The 25820-nt window shown below is 49.0% G+C and overlaps 2 protein-coding genes across 2 annotated transcripts; both read right to left on the bottom strand.

The window, feature by feature from the left end:
• Nucleotides 1-501: 501 nt before the first annotated feature.
• Nucleotides 502-11632, bottom strand: LOC123105340 (indole-3-acetaldehyde oxidase). Its single transcript, XM_044527398.1, has 8 exons — nt 11411-11632; nt 11139-11323; nt 6560-8167; nt 3562-3824; nt 3227-3436; nt 2925-3143; nt 1523-2683; nt 502-951 (listed from the first exon to the last, which is right to left on the bottom strand). The coding sequence occupies exons 2-8, from the start codon at nt 11302-11304 to the stop codon at nt 538-540; spliced, it is 4041 nt and encodes a 1346-aa protein (XP_044383333.1). The 5' UTR covers nt 11305-11323; nt 11411-11632; the 3' UTR covers nt 502-537.
• Nucleotides 11633-16561: 4929 nt separating this feature from the next.
• On the bottom strand, nt 16562-24873 carry LOC123105341 (indole-3-acetaldehyde oxidase). The gene is made up of 7 exons (XM_044527399.1): nt 24591-24873; nt 19585-21189; nt 19026-19288; nt 18690-18899; nt 18382-18600; nt 17140-18300; nt 16562-17056 (listed from the first exon to the last, which is right to left on the bottom strand). Exons 1-7 carry the CDS (start codon nt 24751-24753, stop codon nt 16643-16645), a joined length of 4035 nt encoding a protein of 1344 aa, XP_044383334.1. The 5' UTR covers nt 24754-24873; the 3' UTR covers nt 16562-16642.
• Between the last annotated feature and the right edge of the window lie 947 nt (nt 24874-25820).

Raw genomic sequence — 25820 nt, forward strand, 5'->3', positions numbered from 1 at the left:
GGAAAGAGATGGTGAGAACATGACTGACAACAATGAAGATTTGCACATTGAAGGACATGATATCCAATCTGATGGAGGGACTTCATATAAGACTGAAGACAACAGGTCCACCAAAAGTGCCAGATCTGAGCAAGGGGAGAAGAGTGGGACTGACTCTGACCTTGGGAAACAGGCAATGCTGGCATTCCTGCAACAAATGCCTGATGCCTGCAGCCCCTGTGATGGAATGGAACACCCCTCCCTCCTAAAGAACCAGGTCCCACAATCTCTTCAAAAGGCCAGGAGAACGATGATAGATAAGATTGTTGAAGACTCTATTTCTGATGAGCAATGTTACTCTATCCTGAGGGAAATGGAAATGGAGGACAACAACTGCACATTAAATTTTCACAAGGAGATGAAAATGCCAAATGACAGCACAGAACAAGCTGGGGAGCAATCAAGCATGCATCAATTGGAAGAAGAGTATGATGCAAATACGATCATATGCAGTAGTACATACGCCCACGTTTCGACACAACGTACATGGAAATACGATCACGCCTTGAGTGCGGCGCTGGCGGCGGCGGAAGTGAGGCTCTGAAGGTGCCTCTCGACGACGTCGAGGCCGCACAGCTCCTTGACGTCGGCCATGGTCGCCGGCACGTCCATCTGGAACGTCAGCGGCGAGTTGGCCTTCAATTCCTTCCTGGCCGCCCTGATGGCCTCCCGCATGGCGCAGTGCACCGACGCCGCCAGCAGCAGCGGCGGCTCGCCGGACGCCTTGGAGGAGAGCACGCGCTTCTGGTCGCGCGCGCTGTTAATGAGCTCCACGTTGAACTGCTTAGGGATGGTGTCAACCGTAGGGATCTTGTACGTCCAGGTGCCGTCGTTCACCACCAGCCCGTCCGCGTTCCTCGCATAGTCCTCGTTCGTGAAGAAACCCACCCCTTGCACGAACGCACCCTCCACCTGATCCATCCAGCAAAAATGAATTCAGATTACAACGATCTTCAGCAATAGCAAGTGGATGTGCTCATAGTAGCCGGAAACGAGGAACGGTAGGCCGTCCCTCGATCCCGATTCATCGACCCGGAATCGGATTCGGGAACGAGGTCAGATTCGGTACGATTCGATGAAGATTCGGCGTTCCCGCAGCCTGCTCCTCGATTCAGGTTCCAGGATCCAACAGCCAAAACGTGAGGCATAATTTACTCACGCCGTCGTTTCTTTTCTCAAGGACTCCTCGTTCTTCCTCAAGTCCATTAATTGCAAGGGATCCATTAACATCAAGGAATGCTGACCGTCAGGGAGTCGTCGTTCTTCAGGAACTGTGTTCCTCGACCCATGATACCGTCCCGGGTTCATCGTACCCAAACGAATTGGATCGCGTCCCCGCTATAAAAAATTCGTTCGAGAGATGTATACCCTCGTTGTATCCTATTTTTTTCAGCCATCGACTCTCGTCCCTCGTCCCCGTTCCTTGTTCCCACCGTACCGGAAACATGGCAACTATGGATGTGCTGATCGGCGGCGAGCTCACCTGGCCGAGGTCCACCGCCGGGTTCAGGTTCTGCCCACAGTCGTACACAAGGTCGCTCCTCAGGATCGTCGTGCCCCCAGTCAGCACGTCGATTTCCACCTCGCTGACGGCGGCTCCGTAGTTGATGTATTTTACAAAGGCTGGGTCTGGCGTCCAGAAGGCGTGCGCCGACAGGTTCACGCTTGCCATGTTCGCTTGGGCGATCAGGGTGCTCCATGGCACCGGCGCACCGGACTTCGGCTCGAGGACCTCTTTGATGGGCTTGAGGCGCTTGACGAGCACGGTGCACGCCTGCCTGACCGCCTCGCAGCTGTTCTCCGAGGTGGTGCTCCCGCCGGTGAAGCCGCCCTGGATCATGCTCAGCGTGTCGGCCTGGATGACGCGTACTTTGTCAAGGAGTCTGTCGGCGTCGGGGCAGAGCTCCCGCAATCCGAACGCCGTCATCTGCTTCACCTTGGTATACAGCCCTTGCCCGAGCTCCACGCCGCCGACCTCCACAGCGATCGAGCCGTCGTTCAGGATGGACACCTTCCCCGGCGTCGGCCGGAGGGTCACCTCGTAGGTGATCGGCACGCACGAGATGCCGCGCTTCTTCCACCTGCTCCCGCCATTGAACCGCTCAACAGCCTCTGCCATGCTTCCGTACTCCGGCGACGAGGCCAGCTTGTCAAAGATGTCCACGAGGCTGTACGTCGGGGCGTCTCCAGCGGAGTCGCCGTAGAACTTCCTGAGGCTCTCAACGCTGTGGAGGTTCTTTCTCCGGACGGCGTTGGTGTCGGCCCCGAGCGCGGACGCCACGTGCTCGATGATGGCCTCGGCGATGAAGGAGCCCTGCACGTCGCCGGGCGCCCGCACCGCCGACTTGGACGACACGTTCGTCTTGCACAACTTGATGTCGAAGGCGAGGGCGCCCCAGTTGTACTTCTTCAGAGAAGAGATGGTGTGACCCGGGATCAACGGGCTAAAGTCCGGCGATATCCCGGCGTTGATCCCAAGATCGACGTGCAGAGCCGTGAGCGTACCGTCCGACTTAAACCCAACAGAGTACTTCGCCTTCATCGGGTGCCGCCCTCCGGCCATGCTCTTGTCCGTCTTGCGGTCGAGGTACATCCGGACAGGGCGCTGCAGCTTGAACGCTGAAACTGCACACGCACATGCTACCTGAAAACAGAAACCAATTGCAGCAGCATCAGAAGATTGTACCAACTGAAAGCAGAACCTATTGTTGGTGTGTAGTCTGAATGAATGATGCACACGCACATGCTACCTTAAAACAGAAACAAATTGCAATCTGAAGTACGCAAAACAATTTCACAAAATTTCCATGTGAATCTCTGCTTGTATTGTGGGGCACTTGCAATTTTTTTCCAATAAAGGGTGCTTTTTATAGTGGGGCACTTACATGGGCTCCTTTCAGTCCCTTTCCACCAAAGCCGCCTCCAACTCTCCTTGTGATGACGCGGACATTGTGGTAGGGAATGCCGAGGCAGTCCGCGACGAGATTCTGAATGATCTCGGGTCGCTGCGTAGACGAGTAGACGGTGACGCAGTTATCTTCGTCGGGGATGGCCAATGCGGTCTGAGTCTCCATGTAGAAGTAGTACTGTGATTCAAGTTTCACCTGTCGGAAATTAACAAAAGACACTAGGTGTTACTACTGGGATCATGTCTGAGAATGCAGCATCCTAAATATCAAATGTGTACCTCTCCTGATAAGATCTTGTGATCAGCTTGAGACATCCCTTGGTCGATGTCCCCAACTGGCCGAGGAGCCAAAAATGGGGGAGTTTGGAAATAGCTGTTATGTTGGATGGCATCCTCAATTGTCAGAATCGGCGGCTCAAGATTCTCGGTACTATACTCGATTACAGCTTGCTTCGCCGCCATATAGGCGTACTTCTGTGTTTCAGCAATCTGAGTGATGTCAAAGCAACACAATATGGTAAGTTCTACGACCTCGCAAAATGTAGGGTAAGAATAGACTACCAATGGTTATGCATTTTCCTGAAATTGAGTTCAAGTGGTTCAGAAGTAGGTACCACAATGCCAATATTTTGACCAGCAAATTCAGATACCGGATCACCGAAAAGAACTTCCTCTCCTAGCATCCTGTAGCCGGATCCAACATTTTTACCACCAACTGGAATGTCCTTTGCGGAGATAACTGTGATGACCTTTTCTGAAGCCAAAGATGATCTGAAGTTGACACTTTTTACATGGGCATGAGGGTGTGTGCTGTAGATAAATGCTCCATAGAGGCAATCCTTGGGAGCAGGGATGTCATCAACATACACAGCCTCCCCTGTACAAGAACCAAGAATATTGTCAAGTTAATGATTCAGAATAGAAACTACCAGTGGCGGAGCTTGACTGGGATGTTTGGGGGGGGGGGGGGGGGGGGCAAAAAGGCAAAGGGCGCATGTTTGAGGGGGCTAATGAGAAAATTTCTTCTAATTATGTCCCTTCAAAAAAAATCTTCAAGAATTTGTCATGGGCTGGGGGGCCACAGCCCCCTCCGGAATGCACATAGCTCCGCCCCTGGAAACTACCAAACGATTTGTTGGACTTCTTGAATGATTTCTACTCTGGGGTTGCGGACTTGGATGGTGTTAAGCGAGCTTTCATCACCCTGCTGCCCAAATGCGACGTGGTGCTCTCCGCTGATGGGTTCCGAGCCATTTCCCTCCAGAATTGTGTCATGAAGATTGTCTCTCGGATCTTGACCACGCGGCTGCAGAAATTTATTGAGCTCCTGGTGTCCTTTGAACAGTCTAGATTTATTGCCGGGAGATGCATCGCCGACAACTTCTTGTATGCTGTTGATTTGTTGCAGAGCTGTCATCTCCGCAAAACACCCACGATTGCCTTGAAGTTGGATTTCAAGAAGGCCTTTGATTCAGTTAGTTGGGAAGCACTTGCTGTGATTTCGCAGGCACGTTGCTTTGGCGACTGTTGGCGCTCTTGGATCCGAAATATCCTTGCCACCAGCAAAACTGCGGTGTTGCTGAATGGGGTGCCCGGCAAATGGATTCAGTATAAAAATGGGTTGCGTCAGGGAGACCCGTTGTCGCCTTACCTCTTCTTGATGGTTGTAGACCTTCTCCACTAGATGATTGCCAGGGATGCCTCGTCCAGGTTGCTGCATCCGCTCGTCGATGATTTCTCGTGTCCTGTTATTCAGTATGCGGACGATACCCTCCCCTTGGTCCGTGCAGAACAGGGATAACCCTTGCGGCTCAAGTCTATTCTGGATGCATTCTCTGCCGCCACGGGGCTGCCCATCAACTTCCACAAAAGCACCTTCGTTCCGGTGAGCATTGACCCCGCCCGTGCCACCCGCCTGGCTACTAAGCTTGGGTGCCCACTGTCGATGTCCCCCAGACGTACCTTGGCTTACCTCTCTTCGATACGAAGTTACCTGCTAGCGCCCTGGACTTCTCGCTGACAAAGATTGAGCGGCGCATCCCCGGATGGCGCACGCGTTTCCTCGCCCAAGGGGGTCGTTTGACACCCACTTCTGCGGTGCTCTCCGTGATCCCTACCCATGCCATGTTGGTGCTCCCCCTCTCCAAGGGCACTATGGCCAAGATGGACTGCCCCCGTATGGCCAAAATGGTTCATAAAATCTTCAGTGGTGTATGTAACCCGTGGACCGTCTGGGTTCGACACTGGTACCTGGGTGATCGCCCGGCGGCCTCTACCCCCACTTGGAAAGTTTTTGCCTCCCTTGTCCCGCTCTATCGTTCTCTTACGTCGATGAGGTTTGGCAATAGAGAGCACACCTCCATCTGGCATGACAACTGGACCTTGCTGGGTCATTTGGCGGCTGCTCTCCCCGCGGCTTACTCACACGGTCTCCACCTCGATGCAACCCTGGGGGACTTTGGTTGGCTTGGTGCCGATGCAGTCCCTGTGCATGACCGTTTGCCTAGAACTGTAGGTTTGGAACTCTGCTTGGTTCGATCAGCTCTTAACCACGTCCAGCTCTCTGCGGTTGATGATGAGCGGATCCTAGCTTGGGGTGGGAGCCTTTAGTTCAAGGCGAATGCGGTGTACCGCATGATCAAACTCTCCGGCCATGAGCTCCCCCTGCATGACCTCAATTGGGATGGCTTCATGCCCGTCAAGATCAAGGTGTTCGCCTGGGTTATACGGCATGGTAACACTCGTACGCGGGACTTCCTTCATCGGATCGGCTTCCTCGAGCATGACTACTGCCCCTTTTGCCCCGGGCGGCCTGAGACCATCATGCACCTATTCCTCGAGTGCCCCCGCTTACAACCAATGTGGGCGCACGTCCTCGGCTGCCACGGTATGCCCGTCATTCGATGTGTGGAAAACGTTTGGCGCGCTTTCACCGCCTGTCACCCCTCCTGGAGCTGTCTGCTTCTCAGCACGGCGATGTCTTGTGTCCTTTGGGTTGTCTGGAAGACCCGGAACCGGATGGTGTTCAATAACATCTGGGTTTCGGATCTTGATTTGCGGCACTCGATCCAGTTGCACCTTCGCTTGTGGGTGGTCCGGGCCCCCTCCCGTGTAGACTATGCCCTTTCTCGGCTCTGCGGAGCAGTGTATTTACCGAGCCGCTGTCTTTTATTATCAATACAAAACTAAGTTCAGGTGGGCAATCGCCCCCAGTTGACTGCTAAAAAAAAGGAACAGAAACTACAGGCGCCAACAAAATTGGAAACAAGCGAGAATATTGTCAAGCCATGTTTCAGGATAGAATTTTGATGTGCCAACATTTCTTTTTTGAAGAAATATATAAAGGAATAAAGCATATGAGATGGTTCAACATTGATTGAACCAGTGTACTGAAGATGAACAAAAAGAACTCCCGAATGATCTTGAAGTATGTAGAAGAAAATATTGGTATAAACAATGCTTACTAACACTGTCAAGTACTAGTAAGCACTTCTTAACCGTTCGGCATGAATGGTGAGCTATATAAACTAACACTTGTAATTAAAGAGTACAAATCAACTGAAGGAAACACTTGTAAGCTAAAACATTGGAATAAGAGTTATAGGAATATACCAGAAGCTTGCAGCTCCGCCCCGGCTTTCGTGATAGGTTTGCCGACAGGTTTGTATTCATCACTGAAAACTAGTTCTTGCCTTGAGCGAACCGGCAAGTCATCGCTTCCAAGAGTACCATGCTTCTCGGAGCCATTAGCAGATGACCCATTGGGAGCAATAGCATTCGCCGGTTCATTCAGGTTGTTACCAAGTGAAGAAAGGAAACTGAATAAGAAACTGACAGCCAAGCTGACTCTGTACTCAGGGTGTGTGGTGCCTTCTGACGGCGAGATAACATCTTTCAGCAACTGAACTGCTTCAAGTATCACCGCTGCACTCACTGATTTCCCCTTCAGGAATTCCTCAACTTTCCGAGCCCGGGTGGTGTGATCGACACCGTAAGCGCCAAATGCAAGGCAGATATCCTCAATTACGAGCTGCCCTGAAGTCCTTGCCAGGAATGCAGAATTCACAAAGGAGACAGCATTGCCGAACGGTCTCGGGGATGCACGAGAGGTCTCGAAGATGACATTGTCTGAACCCCAATCCGGGACAAATATGCTGAGCAGTATGGTCTTGGCATCACAGGGAGGCTGCTCCAAGAACTCATCGAGCGTCAGGCGCAGCATCTTGGAAGCCGTCTGGACTGTGACCGTCGAACCCGCGGCGAGAAGAATGGTGGCGATATCCGACGGAAACTGCAGCCGCTGTGCCATGATCACGTTCCCGCCGACAGTCGCCGTGTTCCGGACGAACGGCGAGGCAACCTTGCTGAGGTGACCGGCGATCTTTGTGAACACCGGAGTGCCATCGGAGAAGACTTCGATGGCTTTGGAGATGGAGACGGCTGCCCCGATCTCCACCCCCTTGCTGCTCCTGTCGATGACGGAAAGCTCCGGGATCCCTTGGATGTCGATGTACTTATCGTACAGGTCTTGATCCTTGTAAACTCCGGCGCCGGTATTGGACGCCACGATCTTGACCGAGTTTTCGTCGAACCAGTTGGAATCAAAGAGGCTATGAAGCTCCTCGATGCTCTTGGGATGGTACCGGCCGTCTTGGCCGGCGATCGCCGCTGGAACATCGTTCATTTGACCCTTGATCTCAGACTTTAGGAACTCAGGGAAGGTGCAGACGGCGCCGCTGGAGTATTCCGGCAGCTTACCGACGTCGGCGCGGTCAGTGCCTTTCTTCCAGAACGAGTTGAGGCCGAGGTCCTCGAGGTCAACGTCAGCGGCGAAGCTCTTGCAGGTGTCGAGGATGGGCCGGTAGCCAGTGCAGCGGCAAAGGTTGCCGGAGACGGCGTGCTCGGCCTCGGAGCAGGTGAGCTTGGAGAATCCCGTTGGCGGGGCAGGGCCGTCGGGCTTGTCGGCCTTGACGAGGGCGGAGAAGATGGACATGCACATGCCGGGGGTGCAGAAGCCGCACTGGGAAGCGTGGAAGCCGGCGAGGCGCTGCTGGACAGGGTGGTAGCCATGGCGGGTGTTGCCGATGCCCTCGCTGGTGGTGACCGAGCAGTGGTTGAGGCTGCCGACGAGCGTCAGGCAGGAGCTCGCCGAGTGCTCGGTCACCTCGTCGGTGGCCGGGTTGTACTTGGAAATGAGGACCACGCATGCGCCGCATCCACCTGCATGCATGCACGCAGCAACGTTAACACACGTTGTTAGTTAATTTCAGCTTTTTTTGCAGGGATTTGTTAATTTCAGAAAGAATCGACCGAAACTGAAGATAAATCTCACAGAATTTCAGGCTAAAGGCAACGGTTGTCCGTAAATGTAAAAAAAAAGAGATCCATAGACACTAGCATCCAGTATATAGTTTTATAGAAGAATCCCACCTGAGATGAGGAACCAGAAAATTCAACCCCGACGAGGTTCAAACCCTAGTCGCAGGGTGAGCCACTGCCCACCGTTGCCACTAGGCTACAGCCTAAATGTAAGCAGCAAGGAACATTGGAGAGTGAAGTGATCCTACCGATTAAGATCCATCAAATCACCGGTTGGTGCAAAAAGTGCAATCAATTGTTCATGTCTACCCAAAATGATAGTACAAAAAATACCCGCCAACAAAATTGATAGTACAAACTTCTAACCTTTTGGCTAAAATTGCCTAATTGCAAATTTAATTAGCAAAGTACTCCCTCCGTAAACAAATATAAGAGTGTTTAGATAACTACTTTAGTGATCTAAACGCTCTTATATTTGTTTACAGAGGGAGTATAACTTTTTGTTTCGAGTACTATTGTTTCTCACAAAGAAAATATGAGCGCGCAGGAACACACATGGATAGTAGTAAAATCAACACATACAGACGAAGTACATGATGCCAGAGACATGCATATGTAATTACAAAATTTCAAAATTACATTGAGTCTTTGCATGTGAGGAAGCAACCATATAGAGAAATTTCTACATGCAGAAGAGAGAAGACCCCTTTTACTTTGGACCCTCCTAACTGGCGAACGTTCGTCAGGGGAGATGGCACATGCAAACGATTTGATGACAGTTTTAGTTGTGATTAAGTGGGAAGAGGTGACATTTTTTCAAGAAGACGTGGCAGTTTCTCCCCGAGAAAGCAATTTTTAAATTGCTGTCGTTTGATCTAATTTTTTACAACTAAAACTGTCATCAAAGATGGTTCGCTTGTCATCCCCCTTGCACCAAACGTTTGTTCACCAGGTAAAATTATTGTTTACGTTTTGTGCATGTTAGAGGATACAAAGGATAAACTTTCCATACATGTTTACTCGAAAATCTGATAACACACATGTGCCATCTAGCCCCGGCAGTGGAGGTCGAGCCAGCCGCAATTTGGACCGGCGGCGGCAAATTCCGGCATGCGGTGGCTTCTTCCGATGGATTCCGAAGAGTTCCTGGTAGATTCTGGCCAGTTCCGCGGCGGCACATCTGCTTCGACGAGGTTTGATTGGTTTGTGGGTTGACCTGAATACTTCCTTCGAAACTGTACATATGAGGTTCTTGCGGATGGATTTTCAGTACCCTTTAAAAAGTTTAAGGGCTGAACGAGTTTTACAGGATCTGCTAGGCGCTGTTTTTTTAACTGAAATTGTAAACACTTTGTTTTACAGGTTTGATCATTTTATAGGATCTGCTAGAGATGCTCTTGCAGAATTTCTCTATGTGGCAAACTGAAACAAGCGCCAAAGTTTCTAGTAAACTAGTAACATCGGTAGTTGAACATGGATGGGGCCTGATCACCAAGCAGAAAAAAAGTAACATTGACAAATAAGAGAGTCATGGTCCAATGGTTTTGGATGGGTGTGTGATTGCTCCACTATGGGAAAAGTACAACGGCAAGGTATCCTTTTGTCTCCGTCATGCTTGAGCTGAGTGGCCAATAATCCTACACATACGGACTGTTACGGGCATGCTATGTAATCTTCCTCTTACTTGTTTCCACCCTCGTCCGTGTGGATGTAGCATTGCTCGCTGAGTATATGTTATCTTAGATAAAAGTCAAGAAAATAGTAATATATCCGAAAATTCATATCTGCACCTGAGCTCATCTGTATCCAAGGTGACGAAAAAAAACAAAACAAATACTAGAAAATTCAAAAAATCCAATTTTTTTTGTGCGGTAGACAATTTGATGTGTGAGGTCCACTCCAATTTTCATATCATTTGAATATTTGAGCAGTTCTTGACAAAAAAAGACAAATTAAGAGTCTGTAAAAAAGTTTACTGTTCATGTACTGTTTTGATATGTTCATGTACTGTTTTGGTCTGATTTGTCTTTTTTGCTGAGAGCTTCTCAGATGTCTAAATGATTTAAAATTTAGAGCGGGTCTCACACATCAAATTTTCTACCGCCCAAAAAAATAGAATTTTTTGAATTTTTCTAGTATTTTTTACGATTTTTTTTCTAACCAAGTGCATATGAGCCTGGGCACCAAAACGCCTTACTCTAATATATCTCAATACCATCGCTAAATAACGTGTTGGGTAAGGTTATTTCCCCTAACTGTACATACAATAGGTAAAGCTAACTGTATATACAGTAGGTAAAGCTAAATTAAAATTCCCCTAACTGTATATACAATAGGTAAAGCTAAATTAAAATTCATTCTTAAAAAAAGTCAAATTAAACTTCAGGGAAAATAACGTGTTGGGTAAGGTTATTTTCCCTAACTGTATATACAATAGGTAAAGCTAAATTAAAATTAATTCTTAAAAAAAGTCAAATTAAACTTCAGGGGAAAAAATTACTACCACTGAACTACAAAGTCGAATTATGTACTCCTACTTGAAATTATACGCGTGAACTTGCCTGATTGGCCAGATTATGTCTTCACGCTTCGGAAAATTCAAATCAACATTATTATTATATGAAAGTAAAAGAGAGCAGCGGTCAGTCCGATCGTCCGTGTTGTCGGAGTGTTGAGAGCTGGCTGAAAAGTCAATACCGAGATCCATAGGTGGTTCGAGCTGTGAAGGATGATGAATGAACCATCATCTCTGACATTGGTTCGGTCGAGCTGCCTCGATCCGCTTATTTATTCCCACCGGAACGAACCACCGAAAGAAAAATTTAAACGAGCGGATATGAATCGAGTGGTGGACGGGCGGTGCTGTCCTCACCTTCGCCGCAGCCGAGCTTGGGCCCCCTGACGGGCGTGCGCGTGCGGAGGAACTCCAGCAGCGTCGTCGACGGGTCGACGCCGGCCGCCTCGTGCCGCGCGCCGTTCACCGCCAGCACCACCCGCTCCGCCGCCGCAGCCGCCGCGTCCTTCCCCAGCGACCCCATCGCTCTCCACCTTATCCTCCTGCGCTGGTACTCGGTTACCAGAAGTGCGCGCAGGGAAAGAGAAGACAGACGGAGGCCCGTTGTAGAGCGGGATTTCGATCGCTACCTGGATGTCAAGGGGCGCGAGATTGGTGTTTGGTGACGGTGCGTGTACACTCTCCGGTCCAGACAGACGTCCGGCGGAACAGACCGAGGAAGCCTCCCTGTGATGCCACCCTCGTCCGTGGACTGTTTCTGCTGTCAAAGGAGCATCAGTCAATCGGTACTACTGTACGACCGATCAAAAGGACGGGAAAGGTCATAATTGATCTGAAGATGACACACTGTCAACCCAGGATTGTTTGCTTTTGTTCTTGTTTACCCTTTTTCGACCTATTGTGAATTTTATTATACTAGCTTAAAATGAAATATTGAGAGGATTCAAACACAATAAGCACACTTTCGACGTTTGCATAGTTAATATGCACACAGCCAGAACCAACACGTGCATACCAAAAACACCGGTCACTAGCAAAGGCAAATAAGACATAAGCTATGTCTTGGTGGAGTATAAAAGAAAAGAAAATACCTTGGTTTGCCTACGCCAAAGGGGAGAATGAAGGATGACAAGTTTCAACCAATTATGGACAGGTTTGGGAAGAGATGCAGCGACCGGTCGGAAAAGCACATGTCCTATGCAGCTACGGAAGTCCACATCAAATATGTGGTTCAAGCCCTGCCCGTGTACACCATGAGTGTGTTTATGCTCTCCAAGGGTCTCCGTGAGAAATATGAACGGGTGATCAGAGAGTTTTGGTGGGGAGAGGAAGAGGGTCAGAGAAAGGTTCACTGGATAGCATGGGAGAGGATGACAAGGCTGAAAAGAGTGGGTGGTATTGGATTCAAATATATGCATCTTTTTTACCAGGCGCTTCTAGCTAAGCAGGGATATATGGAGGCTTATCCAAAATCCAGATGGCCTATGTGCGAGAGTATTAAAATCCAAGTACTACCCGAAAGGAACATTCTGCACATGGTGTTTGCATCAAATGCTTTTCCCATTTTGGAGAGCTATTGAGCTCGGCTTGCAGCTCCTTAAAAAAGGTCTTATTTGGCGGATAGGGAATGGAAAGAGTATACAAATTCAGCGTGACTAGTGGATCCCTAGGAAGGAATGTCTCATGATGGCAGCGTTTATCAGGAGGTCTAGGCTTTGATGGGTTAATCAACTCATGCTTCCAGGAAGTAAGGAATGGAATGAGGTGTTGGTCAGACAAATTTTTCATCAGTTTGATGCTGATGAGATTTGCAAGCTAGCTATTCCGGCATCGAATGTGGATGATCACATTGCATGGCGTTATGAAAAGAATGGTGTTTCCTTGTTAAAAGCGCGTACAAGCTAGCTATGGATCTAAACTCGAGTGGCCAGCCCAACCCCTCAAGTTCCTCGGATCTTATTTGAAAAGCAAAGGTACCGGGAAAGGTACGCATTTTTGGATGAAGAGTCGCCACCAACGCTTTGGCCACTAAGAAAAACAAGTGGAAAATAACACTTGAGATGGACGCCACCTACAACATATGTGGTAATGGAGAAGAAAATGAGTACCATGCTGTGGTAGCATGCACGAAGAGTAGAGCACTGAGATTTGCTTTACGGGAGAAATGGAGCTTGCCGGCAGAGAATAAATTTTGGTTTACAGGAGAGGACTGGCTTCAGGTACTACTAGATACCGAGTCTGAGGAGATGCGTGCGAAAATTCTGTTTACTGTTATGGCGTTGCTGGCAACTGCGAGAGGGGGTTCAGTCAAACTGAACTCTGATGCATCGTTTTTTGGCAGACACTGGATGGAGTTCTGCAGGTGCTATCGCCCGCGACCACTGTGGCTTTGTCTTTATCTCCATCTGTAAAACGCTGCCAACATGTACTCCTCGTAGTTTTAGTTTTAATTATGTTTTAGTTTTAATGTACGTGGACTCATGAACTCTCGCCGGCCTTTGTTATCGACATTAATGTTTTTATTTTACCTAAAATGCTTGCATTATGTGTCTTTTTTGCGCCACCTGAAAAATGGGTCGGACCAGCGTTGGGCGCAAGCGTCGACCCAAACACGAAAGCTGACATGTGTGTCTGCCGGACCGACGCAAACTGACAAAAAACAAATAAAAGCGTCGTCCGTTTAGGTCGACGCGTTGAAGTTGCTCTAATACCCTTGCACATGAGCTGGCAGGAGAGACAAGAAAATGAAGACCAGGTGGTGGTGATCGCAGGAGTGCCGGATAGGCATTGACCACTCATGTTGAATAAATGTATTGGTCTTGTCTGAGTAGTTTTATACTCTACATCTAAAAAAACTCCGAATGAATCAAAATAATGATCACTAATGTTCTTGTTTACTACTGGTCACCACGAGGTTAGCCAGCGCTCCGGTGTATCAGCAGTAACAGTGAGGTGACGTGTGGCACAGTGGCGCAGTTGCAGGCTTATTTCAGAACGGGCTAAATATATAACTCTAACTTCCTCCTTCCCTAACTGATGGTGGATCAACAATACTAAATTTGAAGAGATAGAAGCCATATTGTGCTATACTATGAGTCTTCGTAAAGTAATCCGTCAATTGTATTTCGGAAGACAAATACTAAAGAGCAACAACATGATCCTACACATCAACGCGCACAAAAAAAGCATCACCGATATGTTTGATGAGCTCATGCTTCACAAGGCCGCATGCAATACTAATAGCGCATGTAGTGTCAGACAATAACAGAGTACGTGTAGTGACAGAAACATCAAACTCTTGAAGTAACTATTGTAACTAAGTCATCTCTGCCGTCAAAAGAGCCACAACATACAACTCAACATCTGTCGAACGAGAAATGCAGTATGTTTCTTCGTCTTCCAGCCAATAAGAGAACCGCCAAGAAAAACACAATAAGCAGAAATGAACGGCGGTCTGAGGGATCGCTAGCCCATGTAGCATCCGAATAGACCTAAAGTTGTACTGAACTGGAGCAGAGAAGAACAGACGTTGAGTGATCTTGCGGAGAAGATATCGGAGAACATGGAGGAGGTGACTATAGTGAACTGAAGTGGGAGAAGAGACAAACTGACTCAAAATAGGGACATGATAGGAGATATCCGTACAAGTGACGACTAGATGGACAAGACTCACAACAAGATGATGGTAACATGTCGACTCAAATAAGGGGTCACCATCAGTAACATAAAGGTGCACATTGAGCTCCATGGGAGTCTCAACAGTGCGTTGATCAGTAAGAGCAACACAAGCAAGAAGATCCTAGATATTCTTTTCTTGGAAAATAGAAAAGCCATTAGAGATAGAAGAAACATCAATCCCAAGAAAATAGCGAATGGCAAGATCAAATATAAGAAACTTTTCACTAAGACGTGCCTTCGCAAAGGCAATACACTCAAGGTCGTCGCCATCGATGATCATATCATCAACATGTAGAAGAAGAAGAGCCCGACCACGAGCAGAAAGGTGGACCAATAACACATGATTATGGCCACTCACTTAAAAACCGGTGGCAGTCACCAGAGAGGCAAAATGCTCACCCCAGGTACGACGGGCTTACTTAAGGCCATAGAAAGAGCGACAAAGACAACATACCGTGCCGTCAAGAATAGGATACCGAAGCGGTGGCTACATGTAGGCCTCCTCACGCAACTGACCATGCTAACGACATTCTTAACATCAAGATGAGATATAGACCTACACGAACAAAGGTCACACGCCACAGGAGGAAATCGTAATCAAGACCATGCTTCCATTGAAAGACACGAGCCACAAGGCGAGCTTTCTAGTGCTCAAGAGAACCATCAAGAGTGAGTATTAACCTTGTAGACCCACTTACAAGTGACGGAATGAACACGGGGAGGAAGAGAAACAAGAACCCATGTGTCGGTGGGCTCAAGAGCCGCAATCTCATCTGACATTGCAAGCTGCCATTCGGGATGAACAATAGCATCACGATAAGGAGTCGGCTCAAGAACAATTGCACTAGCTCTTGAAAAAACAGGGCGATCAACAGGCGAAAAGCGAACAAGGAATCGAGGATGCAAGCCGTAAGTAGGCAGAGACGAGGAAGATGGCACATCATAAGTAGATGGCGCATCAGTAGATGCACCCGCACCATGAGACCGACGAATATAAAAGTGAGTAAAAGATGGAAGAATACGAGGAGGAATCACCGGGATAAACTCAATTGATGGAGATGGAAGCCAACGGGATGAAGGTGTAGAATCCTATAATAAGCGAGTTGAGGAAACCATGGGAGATGGCGGCGTCAATTCTGTAAGAGTCGAAGAAGCAGGAGCAGTAGTATGGGTGGACAAGGGCTCAATGGGAGTGATAGGAGGAAAGTGATATCATGCACTGAAAGTTCAAGGAAAGTGGACGTGGGTAGAAGGGACGAGACTCATAAAAATTCACATCCCAATAAATAAGCATCTGATGACCAACATGATAAAAAGTGATACCCCTTTTGCTCACCACTATATCCTAAGAAGGCACACTCAACAGACTAAACGATCAGTTTGGTGCCCTGCAGAGCAGTGGATGGCTGAACATTGATGGCATAGGTGGTAGTTGAGACAACGCATGCCCAAAAGTGAGGCGGAAGGGAGGCAGCGATCATCAAGTCACGAGCCATCTCAAGAAGGTGACGATGCTTGCGCTCAGCCATACCATTCTGAGCATGAGCACCCGGACAAGAGAAATGAGCACGAGTAACCTGCTCGACAAAGACTCCACGCAACATCTTGGATACTCTTTAGCAGAGTCATGCGCTTCCTCCTGATTGTCCATCATGAGTTTTACACTTTCCCTATGAGTCAGACTCGTTCTCTCCATCATCTTCTCCATCCCTTCCCTCTCCTTGCCAGTGTTCGTTGATGAACTAGCCATGGCCGTCGATCCCCCTTGACTTCTCCCTCAACCGTCCCATGGGTACCAAGGGTGGGCAGGGTCGCCAGGACCCCGTGATCACCCCGAACACACTAACCAAGAGCGGTGGAGAGGGGTAGAGCCTAGGGCAGGAGATCGCGGCCGGAATCTCACGATCGCGACTTGGGAGATAGAGTCACCGGTCCACTCGAAACCCTAGAAAAAGGTTTCGGGGATTAGATTTGCTTTTATTTATAAGGAATTGAATATATTCATTTTTGTAGTAAAAATATACTACATTATAAGCAGAATCGCAACATGTGCATGCCTGCCGTTAGATGAAAACCCAACACAGCAGCACACAGGCACGTCATTGTTCAGCGTCCCACACCTTCATCGTGTCTTACAGCAGTACATATGCCCACGTTTCGACACAACTTAAATGCAAATACGATCACGCCTTCACTGCGGCGCTGGCGGCGGCGGAAGTGAGGCTCTGAAGGTGCTTCTCGACGACGTCGAGGCCGCACAGCTCCTTGACGTCGGCCATTGACGCCGGCACATCCATCTGGAACGTCAGCGGCGAGTTGGCCGAGAATTCCTTCCTGGCCGCCCTGATGGCCTCCCGCATGGCGCAGTGCACCGACGCAGCCAGCAGCAGCGGCGGCTCGCCGGACGCCTTGGAGGAGAGCACGCGCTTCTGGTCGCGCGCGCTGTTAATGAGCTCCACGTTGAACTGCTTAGGGATGGTGTCAACCGTAGGGATCTTGTACGTCCAGGTGCCGTCGTTCACCACCAGCCCGTCGGCGTTCCTCGCATAGTCCTCGTTCGTGAAGAAACCCACCCCTTGCACGAACGCACCCTCCACCTGATCCATCCAGCAAAAATGAATTCAGATTACAACGATCTTCAGCAATAGCAAGTGGATGTGCTGATCGGCGGCGAGCTCACCTGGCCGAGGTCCACCGCCGGGTTCAGGCTCTGCCCACAGTCGTACACAAGGTCGCTCCTCAGGATCGTCGTGCCCCCAGTCAGCACGTCGATTTCCACCTCGCTTACGGCGGCTCCATAGTTAATGTATTTTACAAAGGCTGGGTCTGGCGTCCAGAAGGCGTGCGCCGACAGGTTCACGCTTGCCATGTTCGCTTGGGCGATCAGGGTGCTCCATGGCACCGGCGCACCGGACTTCGCCTCGAGGCCCTCTTTGATGGGCTTGAGGCGCTTGACGAGCACGGTGCACGCCTGCCTGACCGCCTCGCAGCTGCTCTCCGAGGTGGTGCTCCCGCCGGTGAAGCCGCCCTGGATCATGCTCAGCGTGTCGGCCTGGATGACACGCACTTTGTCAAGGAGTCTGTCGGCGTCGGGGCAGAGCTCCCCTAGCCCGAATGCCGTCATTTGCTTCACCTTGGTATACAGCCCTTGCCCGATCTCCACGCCGCCAACCTCCACGGCGATCGAGCCGTCGTTCAGGATGGACACCTTCCCCGGCGTTGGCCGGAGGGTCACTTCATAGGTGATCGGCACACACGAGATGCCGCGCTTCTTCCACCTGCTCCCACCATTGAACCGCTCAACAGCCTCTGCCCTGCTCCGGTACTCCGGCGACGAGGCCAACTTGTCAAAGATGTCCACGAGGCTGTATGTCGGGGCGTCTCCCGCAGAGTCGCTGTAGAACTTCGTGAGGCTCTCGACGCTGTGGAGGTTCTTTCTCCGGACCGAATTGGTGTCGGACCCGAGCACAGACGCGACGTGCTCGATGATGGCCTCGGCGATGAAGGAACCCTGCACGTCGCCGGGCGCCCGCACCGCCGACTTGGACGACATGTTCGTCTTGCACAACTTGATGTCAAAGGCCAGGGCGCCCCAGTTATACTTCTTCAGAGAAGCGATGGTGTTAGCCGGGATCAACGGGCTCAAGTCCGGTGATATCCCGGCGTTGATGCCGAGATCGACGTGCAGCGCCGTGAGCGTGCCGTCCGACTTGAACCCGACGGAGTACTTCGCCTTCATCGGGTGACGCCCTCCTGCCACGATCATGTCCGTCTTCCGGTCGAGGTACATCCGGACAGGGCGCCTAAGCTTGAATGCAGCAAGCGCACACGCACATGCAGCCTGAAGAACACAACAATTTCTCCATGATCAGTTTCATAAATGTCAGAACTTATTGTTGGTGTGTAGTCTGAATGAACTTACATGGGTTCCTTTCATTCCCTTTCCACCAAAGCCACCTCCAACTCTCCTGGTGATGATGCGAACATTGTGGTAGGGAAGGCCAAGGAGGTCCGCGACGACATTCTGCGTGATCTCGGGTAGCTGCGTCGAGACATAGACGGTGATGCAGTTGTCTTCGTCAGGGATGGCCAATGCAGTCTGCGTCTCCATGTAGAAGTAGTACTGTGATTCAAGTTTCACCTGTCGGAAATTAACAAAAGTTACTAGGTGTCAATATTTGGGCCTTGTCTGAAACTAAGAATGCAGCCTCCTAAATATCAAGTGTGTACCTCTCCTGATAGGATCTTGTGATCTGCTTCACACATCCCTTGGTCGAAGTCCCCAATTGGCTGAGGAGCAAAAAATGGGAGAACAGGAATGTAGCTGTCATGTTGGATGGCATCCTCTATTGTCAGAATTGGCGGCTCAAGATTCTCGGTGCTATACTCAATGATAGCTTGCTTCGCTGCCATATAGGCATACTTCTGTGTTTCAGCGATCTGAGTGATAGCAAAGGAACATGATGATGCGATAAGTTCAAATGACCTCTTAAAATTCAGGGTAAAAATATACTACTGGTTATGCATTTTCCTGAAATTGAGTTCAAGCGGTTCAGAAGTAGGTACCACGATGCCAATATTTTGACCAGCAAATTCAGAAACCGGATCGCCGAAAAGAGCTTCGTTTCCTAGAAACGCCCAGCCGGATCCAACATTTTTTCCACCGGCAGGAATGTCCTTTGCGGAGATAACTGTGATGACCTTTTCTGAAGCCAAAGATGATCTGAAGTTGACACTTTTTATATGGGCATGAGGGTGTGTGCTGTAGATAAATGCTCCATAGAGGCAATCCTTGGGAGCAGGGATGTCATCAACATACACAGCCTCCCCTGGAAATCAAGCAGGAACAATGTCAAGCCCATGTTTCAGGACAGAAATTAGATGTGCCAACATTTTTTTGAAGAAATACATTCAGGGATGAAGCATTTCAAATGGTTCAGCATGATTGAAGCAGTGTACTAAAGATGAATAAAAAGAAATCCCAAACAATCTTGTTCAAGCTACAGAAATCTAAGAAGTTATAAGGTTGAAGTACTACTAGCACTTGTAATTCAAGAGTACAAACTAATTTAAGTAAACACTTGTAAGCTAAATAAAAAAATGGAATCAGAGTGTAGGAGTATACCAGAAGCTTGCAACTCGGCCCCGGATTTCGTGATCGGCTTGCCGACAGGTTTGTATTCGTCATTGAAAACCAGTTCTTGCCTTGAACGAATCGGCAAGTCATCGCTGACAACCTTACCATGCTTCTCGGGGTCATTAGGACATGATCCATTGGGAGCATTCAGGTTGTTACCAAGTGCAGAAAGGAAACTGAATAAAAAACTGACAGCCAAGCTGACTCTGTACTCAGGGTGTGTGGTGCCTTCTGACGGCGAGATAACATCTTTCAGCAACTGAACTGCTTCAAGTATAACCGGTGCACTCACTGATTTCCCCTTCAGGAATTCCTCAACTTTCGGAGCCCGAGTGGCGTGATCGACGCCGTAAGCACCAAATGCTAGGCAGATTTCGTCGATAATGAGCTCCCCTGATGCTGCATCCCCTGAAGTCCTTGCCAGGAATGCAGAATTCACATAGGAGACAGCATTGCCGAATGGTCTGGGAGCTGCACGAGATGTCTCGAAGATGACATTGTCTGAACCCCAATCAGGAACAAATATGCTGAGCAGTATGGTCTTGGCATCACAGGGAGGCTGCTCCAAGAACTCCTCCAGTGTTAGGGACAGCATCTTGGAAGCAGTCTGGATTGTGACCGTCGAACCCGCGGCAAGAAGAACAGTGACGATGTCTGAAGCGAATGGCAGCCGCTGCGCCATGATTACATTCCCGCCGATCGTCCCCATGTTGCGGATGAACGGCGAGGCCACCTTGCTGAGATGATTGGCGATCTTTTTAAACACCGGTGTGCCATCGGAGAAGATCTCGATGGCTTTGGAGATGGACACGGCTGCCCCAATCTCCACCCCCTTGTTGCTCCTGTCGATGACCGAAAGTTCTGGTATCCCTTTGATGTCGATGTATTTTTTATATAAGTCTTGATCCTTGTACACCCCGGCACCAGTGTTTGACGCCACGATCTTGACGGAGTTTTCGTCGAGCCATTTGCAGTCAAAGAGGGTATGGAGCTCCTCGATGCTCTTGGGACGGTACCAGCCATCTTCGCCGGCGTTCACCACTGGAGCATCCTTCATTTGACCCTTGATCTCGGACTTGAGGAACTCAGGGAAGGTGCAGACGGCGCCGCTGGAGTATTCTGGCAGCTTGCCGACGTCGGCAGGGTCGGTGCCTTTCTTCCAGAATGAGTTGAGGCCGAGGTCCTCGAGGTCGACGTCGGCGGCGAAGCTCTTGCACGTGTCGACGATGGGCCGGTAGCCGGTGCAGCGGCACAGGTTGCCGGAGACAGCATGCTCGGCCTCGGAGCAGGTGAGCTTGGAGAATCCCAGTGTTGGGGCGGGGTCGCCGGTCTTGTCGGCCTTGACGAGGGCAGAGAAGATGGACATGCACATGCCGGGAGTGCAGTAACCGCACTGGGAGGCATGGAAGCCAGCGAGGCGCTGCTGGACGGGGTGGTAGCCATCGCGGGTGTTGCCAATGCCCTCGCTGGTGGTGACCGAGCAGTAGTTGAGGCTGCCAAGGAGCGTCAGGCAGGAGCTCGCCGAGAACTCGGTCACCACGTCGGTGGCCGGATCATACTTGGAAATGAGAACTACGCATGCGCCGCATCCACCTGCACGCAGCAACATGACATTGTAAATCAGAAACACTGCCGGCTACACAAATGGTTGGGCAGGCCAAGCTACAGAAGAGCACAATTTTCCTTTCCTCAAGTTCTGACGGCACTATTTCAATAGGCATCAACTCAGTTATTTCGAGAATCATCTCAATTCCAAACAATATGAATGCCTTCTGAAAACCAAATCTACTTAAATTGCAATCTATAAACTTTTGTAAGAAAACCAATTGACTGACAATTCATGCTACCAAATCGCTAACTGCGAATCTCAGATTTCCATAGCCTATGGGGAAACTGGTATTGAGAATCTGAGATGACGCCGTGGTGCGATTAGGGCAAAGAGAGGAATTACTAGTGCGCGGTGCCTGTGCGGCCGGTCGTGCTCGTTGGCTGGGTCGCCCGTCGCCGGCTCGCCGCAGCTAGGTGCCTGGAGCATGGCCGCGCCGCCGCAGAATGGGGGATGGGTCGCCCTCGGCGCTGCAACTAGCTGCCTGGCTGCCGGGCCTCAACGCTGCCTCCCCGTCTCCGCCGTGCGACCTCCGCGTGGCTGAATCGGGAGCGTAATGGGAATTGGAATTTTTTTTCTCGAAAAAAAGGGGAAGAATCGGGAACTCGTGCATGCTAACGATAGGCCCAAAAGTATCTCGTGCCTTCGGTCAGGCTTCTCAATGAGTGGTGTTTTTTCCTAAATCATCAATCCACCCAGATGTTAGGCCATGTATTATTGATGGTTATAGTTTTTTCGATCTGTGTTTCGATTTTCAGTTGATGGACATTCCAAATATAATTATTTCAATAATTTTCATACAATAAGAAAACACAAACCTCAAAAATCAAATAATTTTGACAATAGCCTAAAAAAGTTCAAAAAGAGTCCGTTATATTTTTCTTGCAATTTTAAAGTCTTCAGTAAGTTCAATAAAAATAATATTTATAGATAATTATTCAAAGATAATTATTCTAAAAGAGTTTAAATTATTAAAAATAATTTAAATACATATTTATTTTTAATTATTCAAAACTAAATAAAGTATATAATTATAGATATTCACATTTATAAAATCACCTATATTTTAATCAATTTTGGAAACATTCGCACGAATTTCGATTATTATTGTCATATTTCCGCGAATATTATATACATGTACCAAAATTTTCATTATCTCAAAGTTTAAAAATAAATCATGAGTTGTGCGAAAATGTAATCAATTGTTCATGTGTACTCATAATGAAGCAAACCTTTCTACTAAAGTTAGCAACTTGCACATTTAGTTAGGGAAGCATATTCTGTTTTCGTGGTATGATGATTTCATAGTACTATCCTCTTTTCTTTTCTTTTTCTTGTCAGCTATGTGAGAAAACAAGTGGAAGACTATATAATTCTCAACTAAAAAAAGGCAATCGTGAAGCACATGGTCCCATTAAATTACCTCGTTTATTGGCTATATTTTATGTAAAGTGATGTGAATCTATATAAACATCAATGTAACTACAAAAACATCTGTCGAATTGATACAGGCTAAAGTTTGCTGCTGATTAGAAATATCGCCGTGTAGCAAACTTAAGCACGTGCCAAAGGTTGAAATACCGTCGGTTGCACATGGGACCTGACCACCAAACGGAAAAATTGGCAATCACAATCACAAATCAGGGGGTCAAGGTCCAATGATTTGGGATGGGTGTATGAAGCTGCCTGTAATGGGAGTATCGTAGGTAGTATCATGCATGCTAACTAAGCAATTTTGATGAAGTGACATAGAATTAAATGAAGAAAGAGAGGCTTGAGTATCATATCATGATACTGTATCATATTAAATGATGTGCTACTTTGTATCATGCATGACAATAAATGTAGTTCTCTATGATACCAACATATGACAACATAAATGTAGTTCTTTACTCCCCATTACAGCCTGATTGCTTTGCATGCCTACTCCACTTACGAGAAAAGAAAAGTACAGCGGCAGGGTATGATTTTGTCTCCATCATGCCTGAGTGCCCGTAAAGAACCAATCCTCCAGCTTTACCCATTTTTTAATCAATACTATAAGTTATCCCCCCAAAAAAGATATTATATCTCCATACCATCGCTAGGCCTGAGCGTAGTGAAAGTAACGTGCAGTGTCATTGCTGAGCGAGGTGTGTTTTTGCCCCGTTTCTATTCTCTCGGATTCATATTGCTTGTCCTTCAAACAGATGTCGTTGATCGATTGATAAGTAAAGCCATATTGGCATTTACCATTTGGCACGGGTGGTAAGCCATATCAAGAAAAAAAATTACACTGAACGTTTGGAAGGATATTACCAGGTGGTTCGCAAAAAAGAAGAAGAATCTGGTGTCTTCCACACAAAAATTGAGTTATACACTTGAGAGCAAGTTGATTTTTTTTTCACTTATGGATCACTATGAAACTAAAGGAGCAGCGGCTAATGCGATTGTCTGTGCTGTCGAAGTGTTAATAGTAGGTTGGAACGTCAGTGCCTAGATCCTCTCCGGCCGGCAAGCAATACAAGTATGGTATTTGCCTTTCTATGTCTCCATATGTGTATATTTCTACATGCTTCGTTCATGTTGAAAAAAAACATGCAAGAGATGGTTAGATTTTTTGTGGTGCAACCAGTCTATCAAGGTTCAAGTTCTTGACTTGATATTGATGTTTAATTTTTTGATTTATTTCAATCTTTCCAATGATGTGCATTCAGGGTTCAAGTTCCCGTCGGTTACAAAAACGTCTATGGTGTCTTTGTTAATATCGAGATGATGTGACAGCCCAATCTTTCGAAGGTGCTCCTAGAGGTTCGTAAGGTGTGTGCATGTGTTTATAGAGATGGGTGTATGTGTATGTACGAGCGTCTGCATCTATACTGTGTTAATTTTTTGCAAGAACGGAACATGTATAGCATGTGCCTTGTCTCTGTTTGTGTTTCTTGCGATCTCCGTGATCAGATCGTCGCATGCTACGCTACGCACACCGAGGCCGGAGAAGGCAAGAGGGTTCCCAAGAAGAAACATAGCTGTGATGGTTGCTGAATGAAAGATGCATGGCGCCAAAAGAAGAGAAGAAACAGAGAAAGAAAAACAGGTACATGCCTACCACAGGTACGATCGATCCTTTCCTACCTACCTGGCGATGTGTACGTGAGGAGACGATGAACGATAGCGTAGCGCTGGCTAACCTAGGCGAAGACGAGACGAGAGGTACCTGGGATGGGTGCGCATGTGGCGCGAGGTCCTACGTGCACGTATGCAGAGTTCAATCGATCTGGCTCGATCCGATCCGCTTATTCAGCCAAAGATTCTCTAACACTCTCACACACAGCGTAACGAACTAGTAGTACTGAGCGAGCTAGCCGCCGGAGATGAAATCGATGGAGTCGTCGGGGGCGGTGCTCACCTTCGCCGCAGCCGAGCTTGGGCCCCCGGACGGGCGTGCGAGTGCGGAGGAACTCCAGCAGCGTCATCGACGGGTCGACGCCGGCGGCCTCGTGCCGCGCGCCGTTCACCGCCAGCACCACCCGCTCCCCCGCCGACGCCGCCTCCTTCCCCAGCGACCCCATCTCTCTCTCCACAGTCCACACCCGGTCGACCTTCCTCCTTGAGCACCAGTCGCTCACCTAGTGCGCGCAGGGACACTGAGCCCCGGCTATTAATCTATCCTTTATACGGCCGGCAGCCGGCCGGCGAGGCACCTCGCTAGCTAAGTGGCGTTGGACGGGAGATGGGGAAAGCGACGGGAAATGGCTGGCGTGCGTGTGTGCTCAGCGCGGGCGTACTTTCACGCAAGTCAAGGGCGCGACGTGACGTTGGTGATCGCGTGGTCGAGGTAGGCCGAAATCACTGTTCTGACCTTGTCAGCGTTTATAGTCATAAACTGAGCTCAACGAAAAAGTATTTCGCGATTTGACCCTTTTAGAAACGCCAGGGTCCGTGGCGTTTCCACCCAACATAGAAACGCCGAGCAAGCTAGCGTTTCAAGCCAACACGCAAACGCCGAGGCGGCTAGCGTTTCTGACCTGGGCCACAGTCAGTCGGAACCCGCTGTTTTCGCTGACGTGGCCCGCTTGAAACGCCAAGGTCCTTGGCGTTTCTGACCAGGATTAAGTAACGCGCGCGGGCCGCTGGGGCCTAACACTAGTAGAAAACAGGGCTATGGTCCAGGCCGGGTCAGCCCATTAGTCCCGGTTCAGTCTAGAACCGGGACCAATATGGGCATTGGTCCCGGTTCGTGAGCCCAGGGGGCCGGCCGGGCCACGTGGTCCATTGATCCCGGTTCATCTGGACCTTTTGGTCCCGGTTTGTGAGATGAACCGGGACCAATGGGCCTCGCTCCTGGCCCACCACCATTGGTCCCGGTTGGTGGCTTGAACCGGGACCAAAGGCTCCCCTTTAGTCCCGGCTCATGTCACCAACCGGGACCAATGAGGTGCCTATATATACCCCCTCGCGCAAGAGCAGAGCACAGTGCTTTGTTTTTTCTGGCCGAGGGGGAGAGGGCTTTGTGGTGCTCTAGCTCACCTCCTATGCACATGAGGTGTTCGATGGAATGCCCGAGCCACACTACTTAAGCTTTCTACTCTCGAAGCTCGACCTCCAAACTCCATTTTTCTCGAGATTTGTCTAGATT

The sequence above is a fragment of the Triticum aestivum genome, chromosome 5A (assembly GCF_018294505.1).
Source record: "Triticum aestivum cultivar Chinese Spring chromosome 5A, IWGSC CS RefSeq v2.1, whole genome shotgun sequence".
Taxonomy (NCBI): Eukaryota; Viridiplantae; Streptophyta; class Magnoliopsida; order Poales; family Poaceae; genus Triticum; species Triticum aestivum.

Bases quoted from the DNA above. Each gene is read 5' to 3' on its own strand.
- LOC123105341 (XM_044527399.1), bottom strand. From the start codon at position 24,753: ATGGGGTCGCTGGGGAAGGAGGCGGCGTCGGCGGGGGAGCGGGTGGTG. The intron at 21,190-24,590 runs GTGAGCACCGCC...TGCTGCGTGCAG, and splicing joins CAAGCTCGGCTGCGGCGAAG to GTGGATGCGGCGCATGCGTA. The intron at 18,301-18,381 runs GTAAGTTCATTC...TGTGTTCTTCAG, and splicing joins AGGGAATGAAAGGAACCCAT to GCTGCATGTGCGTGTGCGCT.
- LOC123105340 (XM_044527398.1), bottom strand. From the start codon at position 11,304: ATGGGGTCGCTGGGGAAGGACGCGGCGGCTGCGGCGGCGGAGCGGGTG. The intron at 8,168-11,138 runs GTGAGGACAGCA...GCATGCATGCAG, and splicing joins CAAGCTCGGCTGCGGCGAAG to GTGGATGCGGCGCATGCGTG. The intron at 3,437-3,561 runs GTACCTACTTCT...GACATCACTCAG, and splicing joins GTCAAAATATTGGCATTGTG to ATTGCTGAAACACAGAAGTA.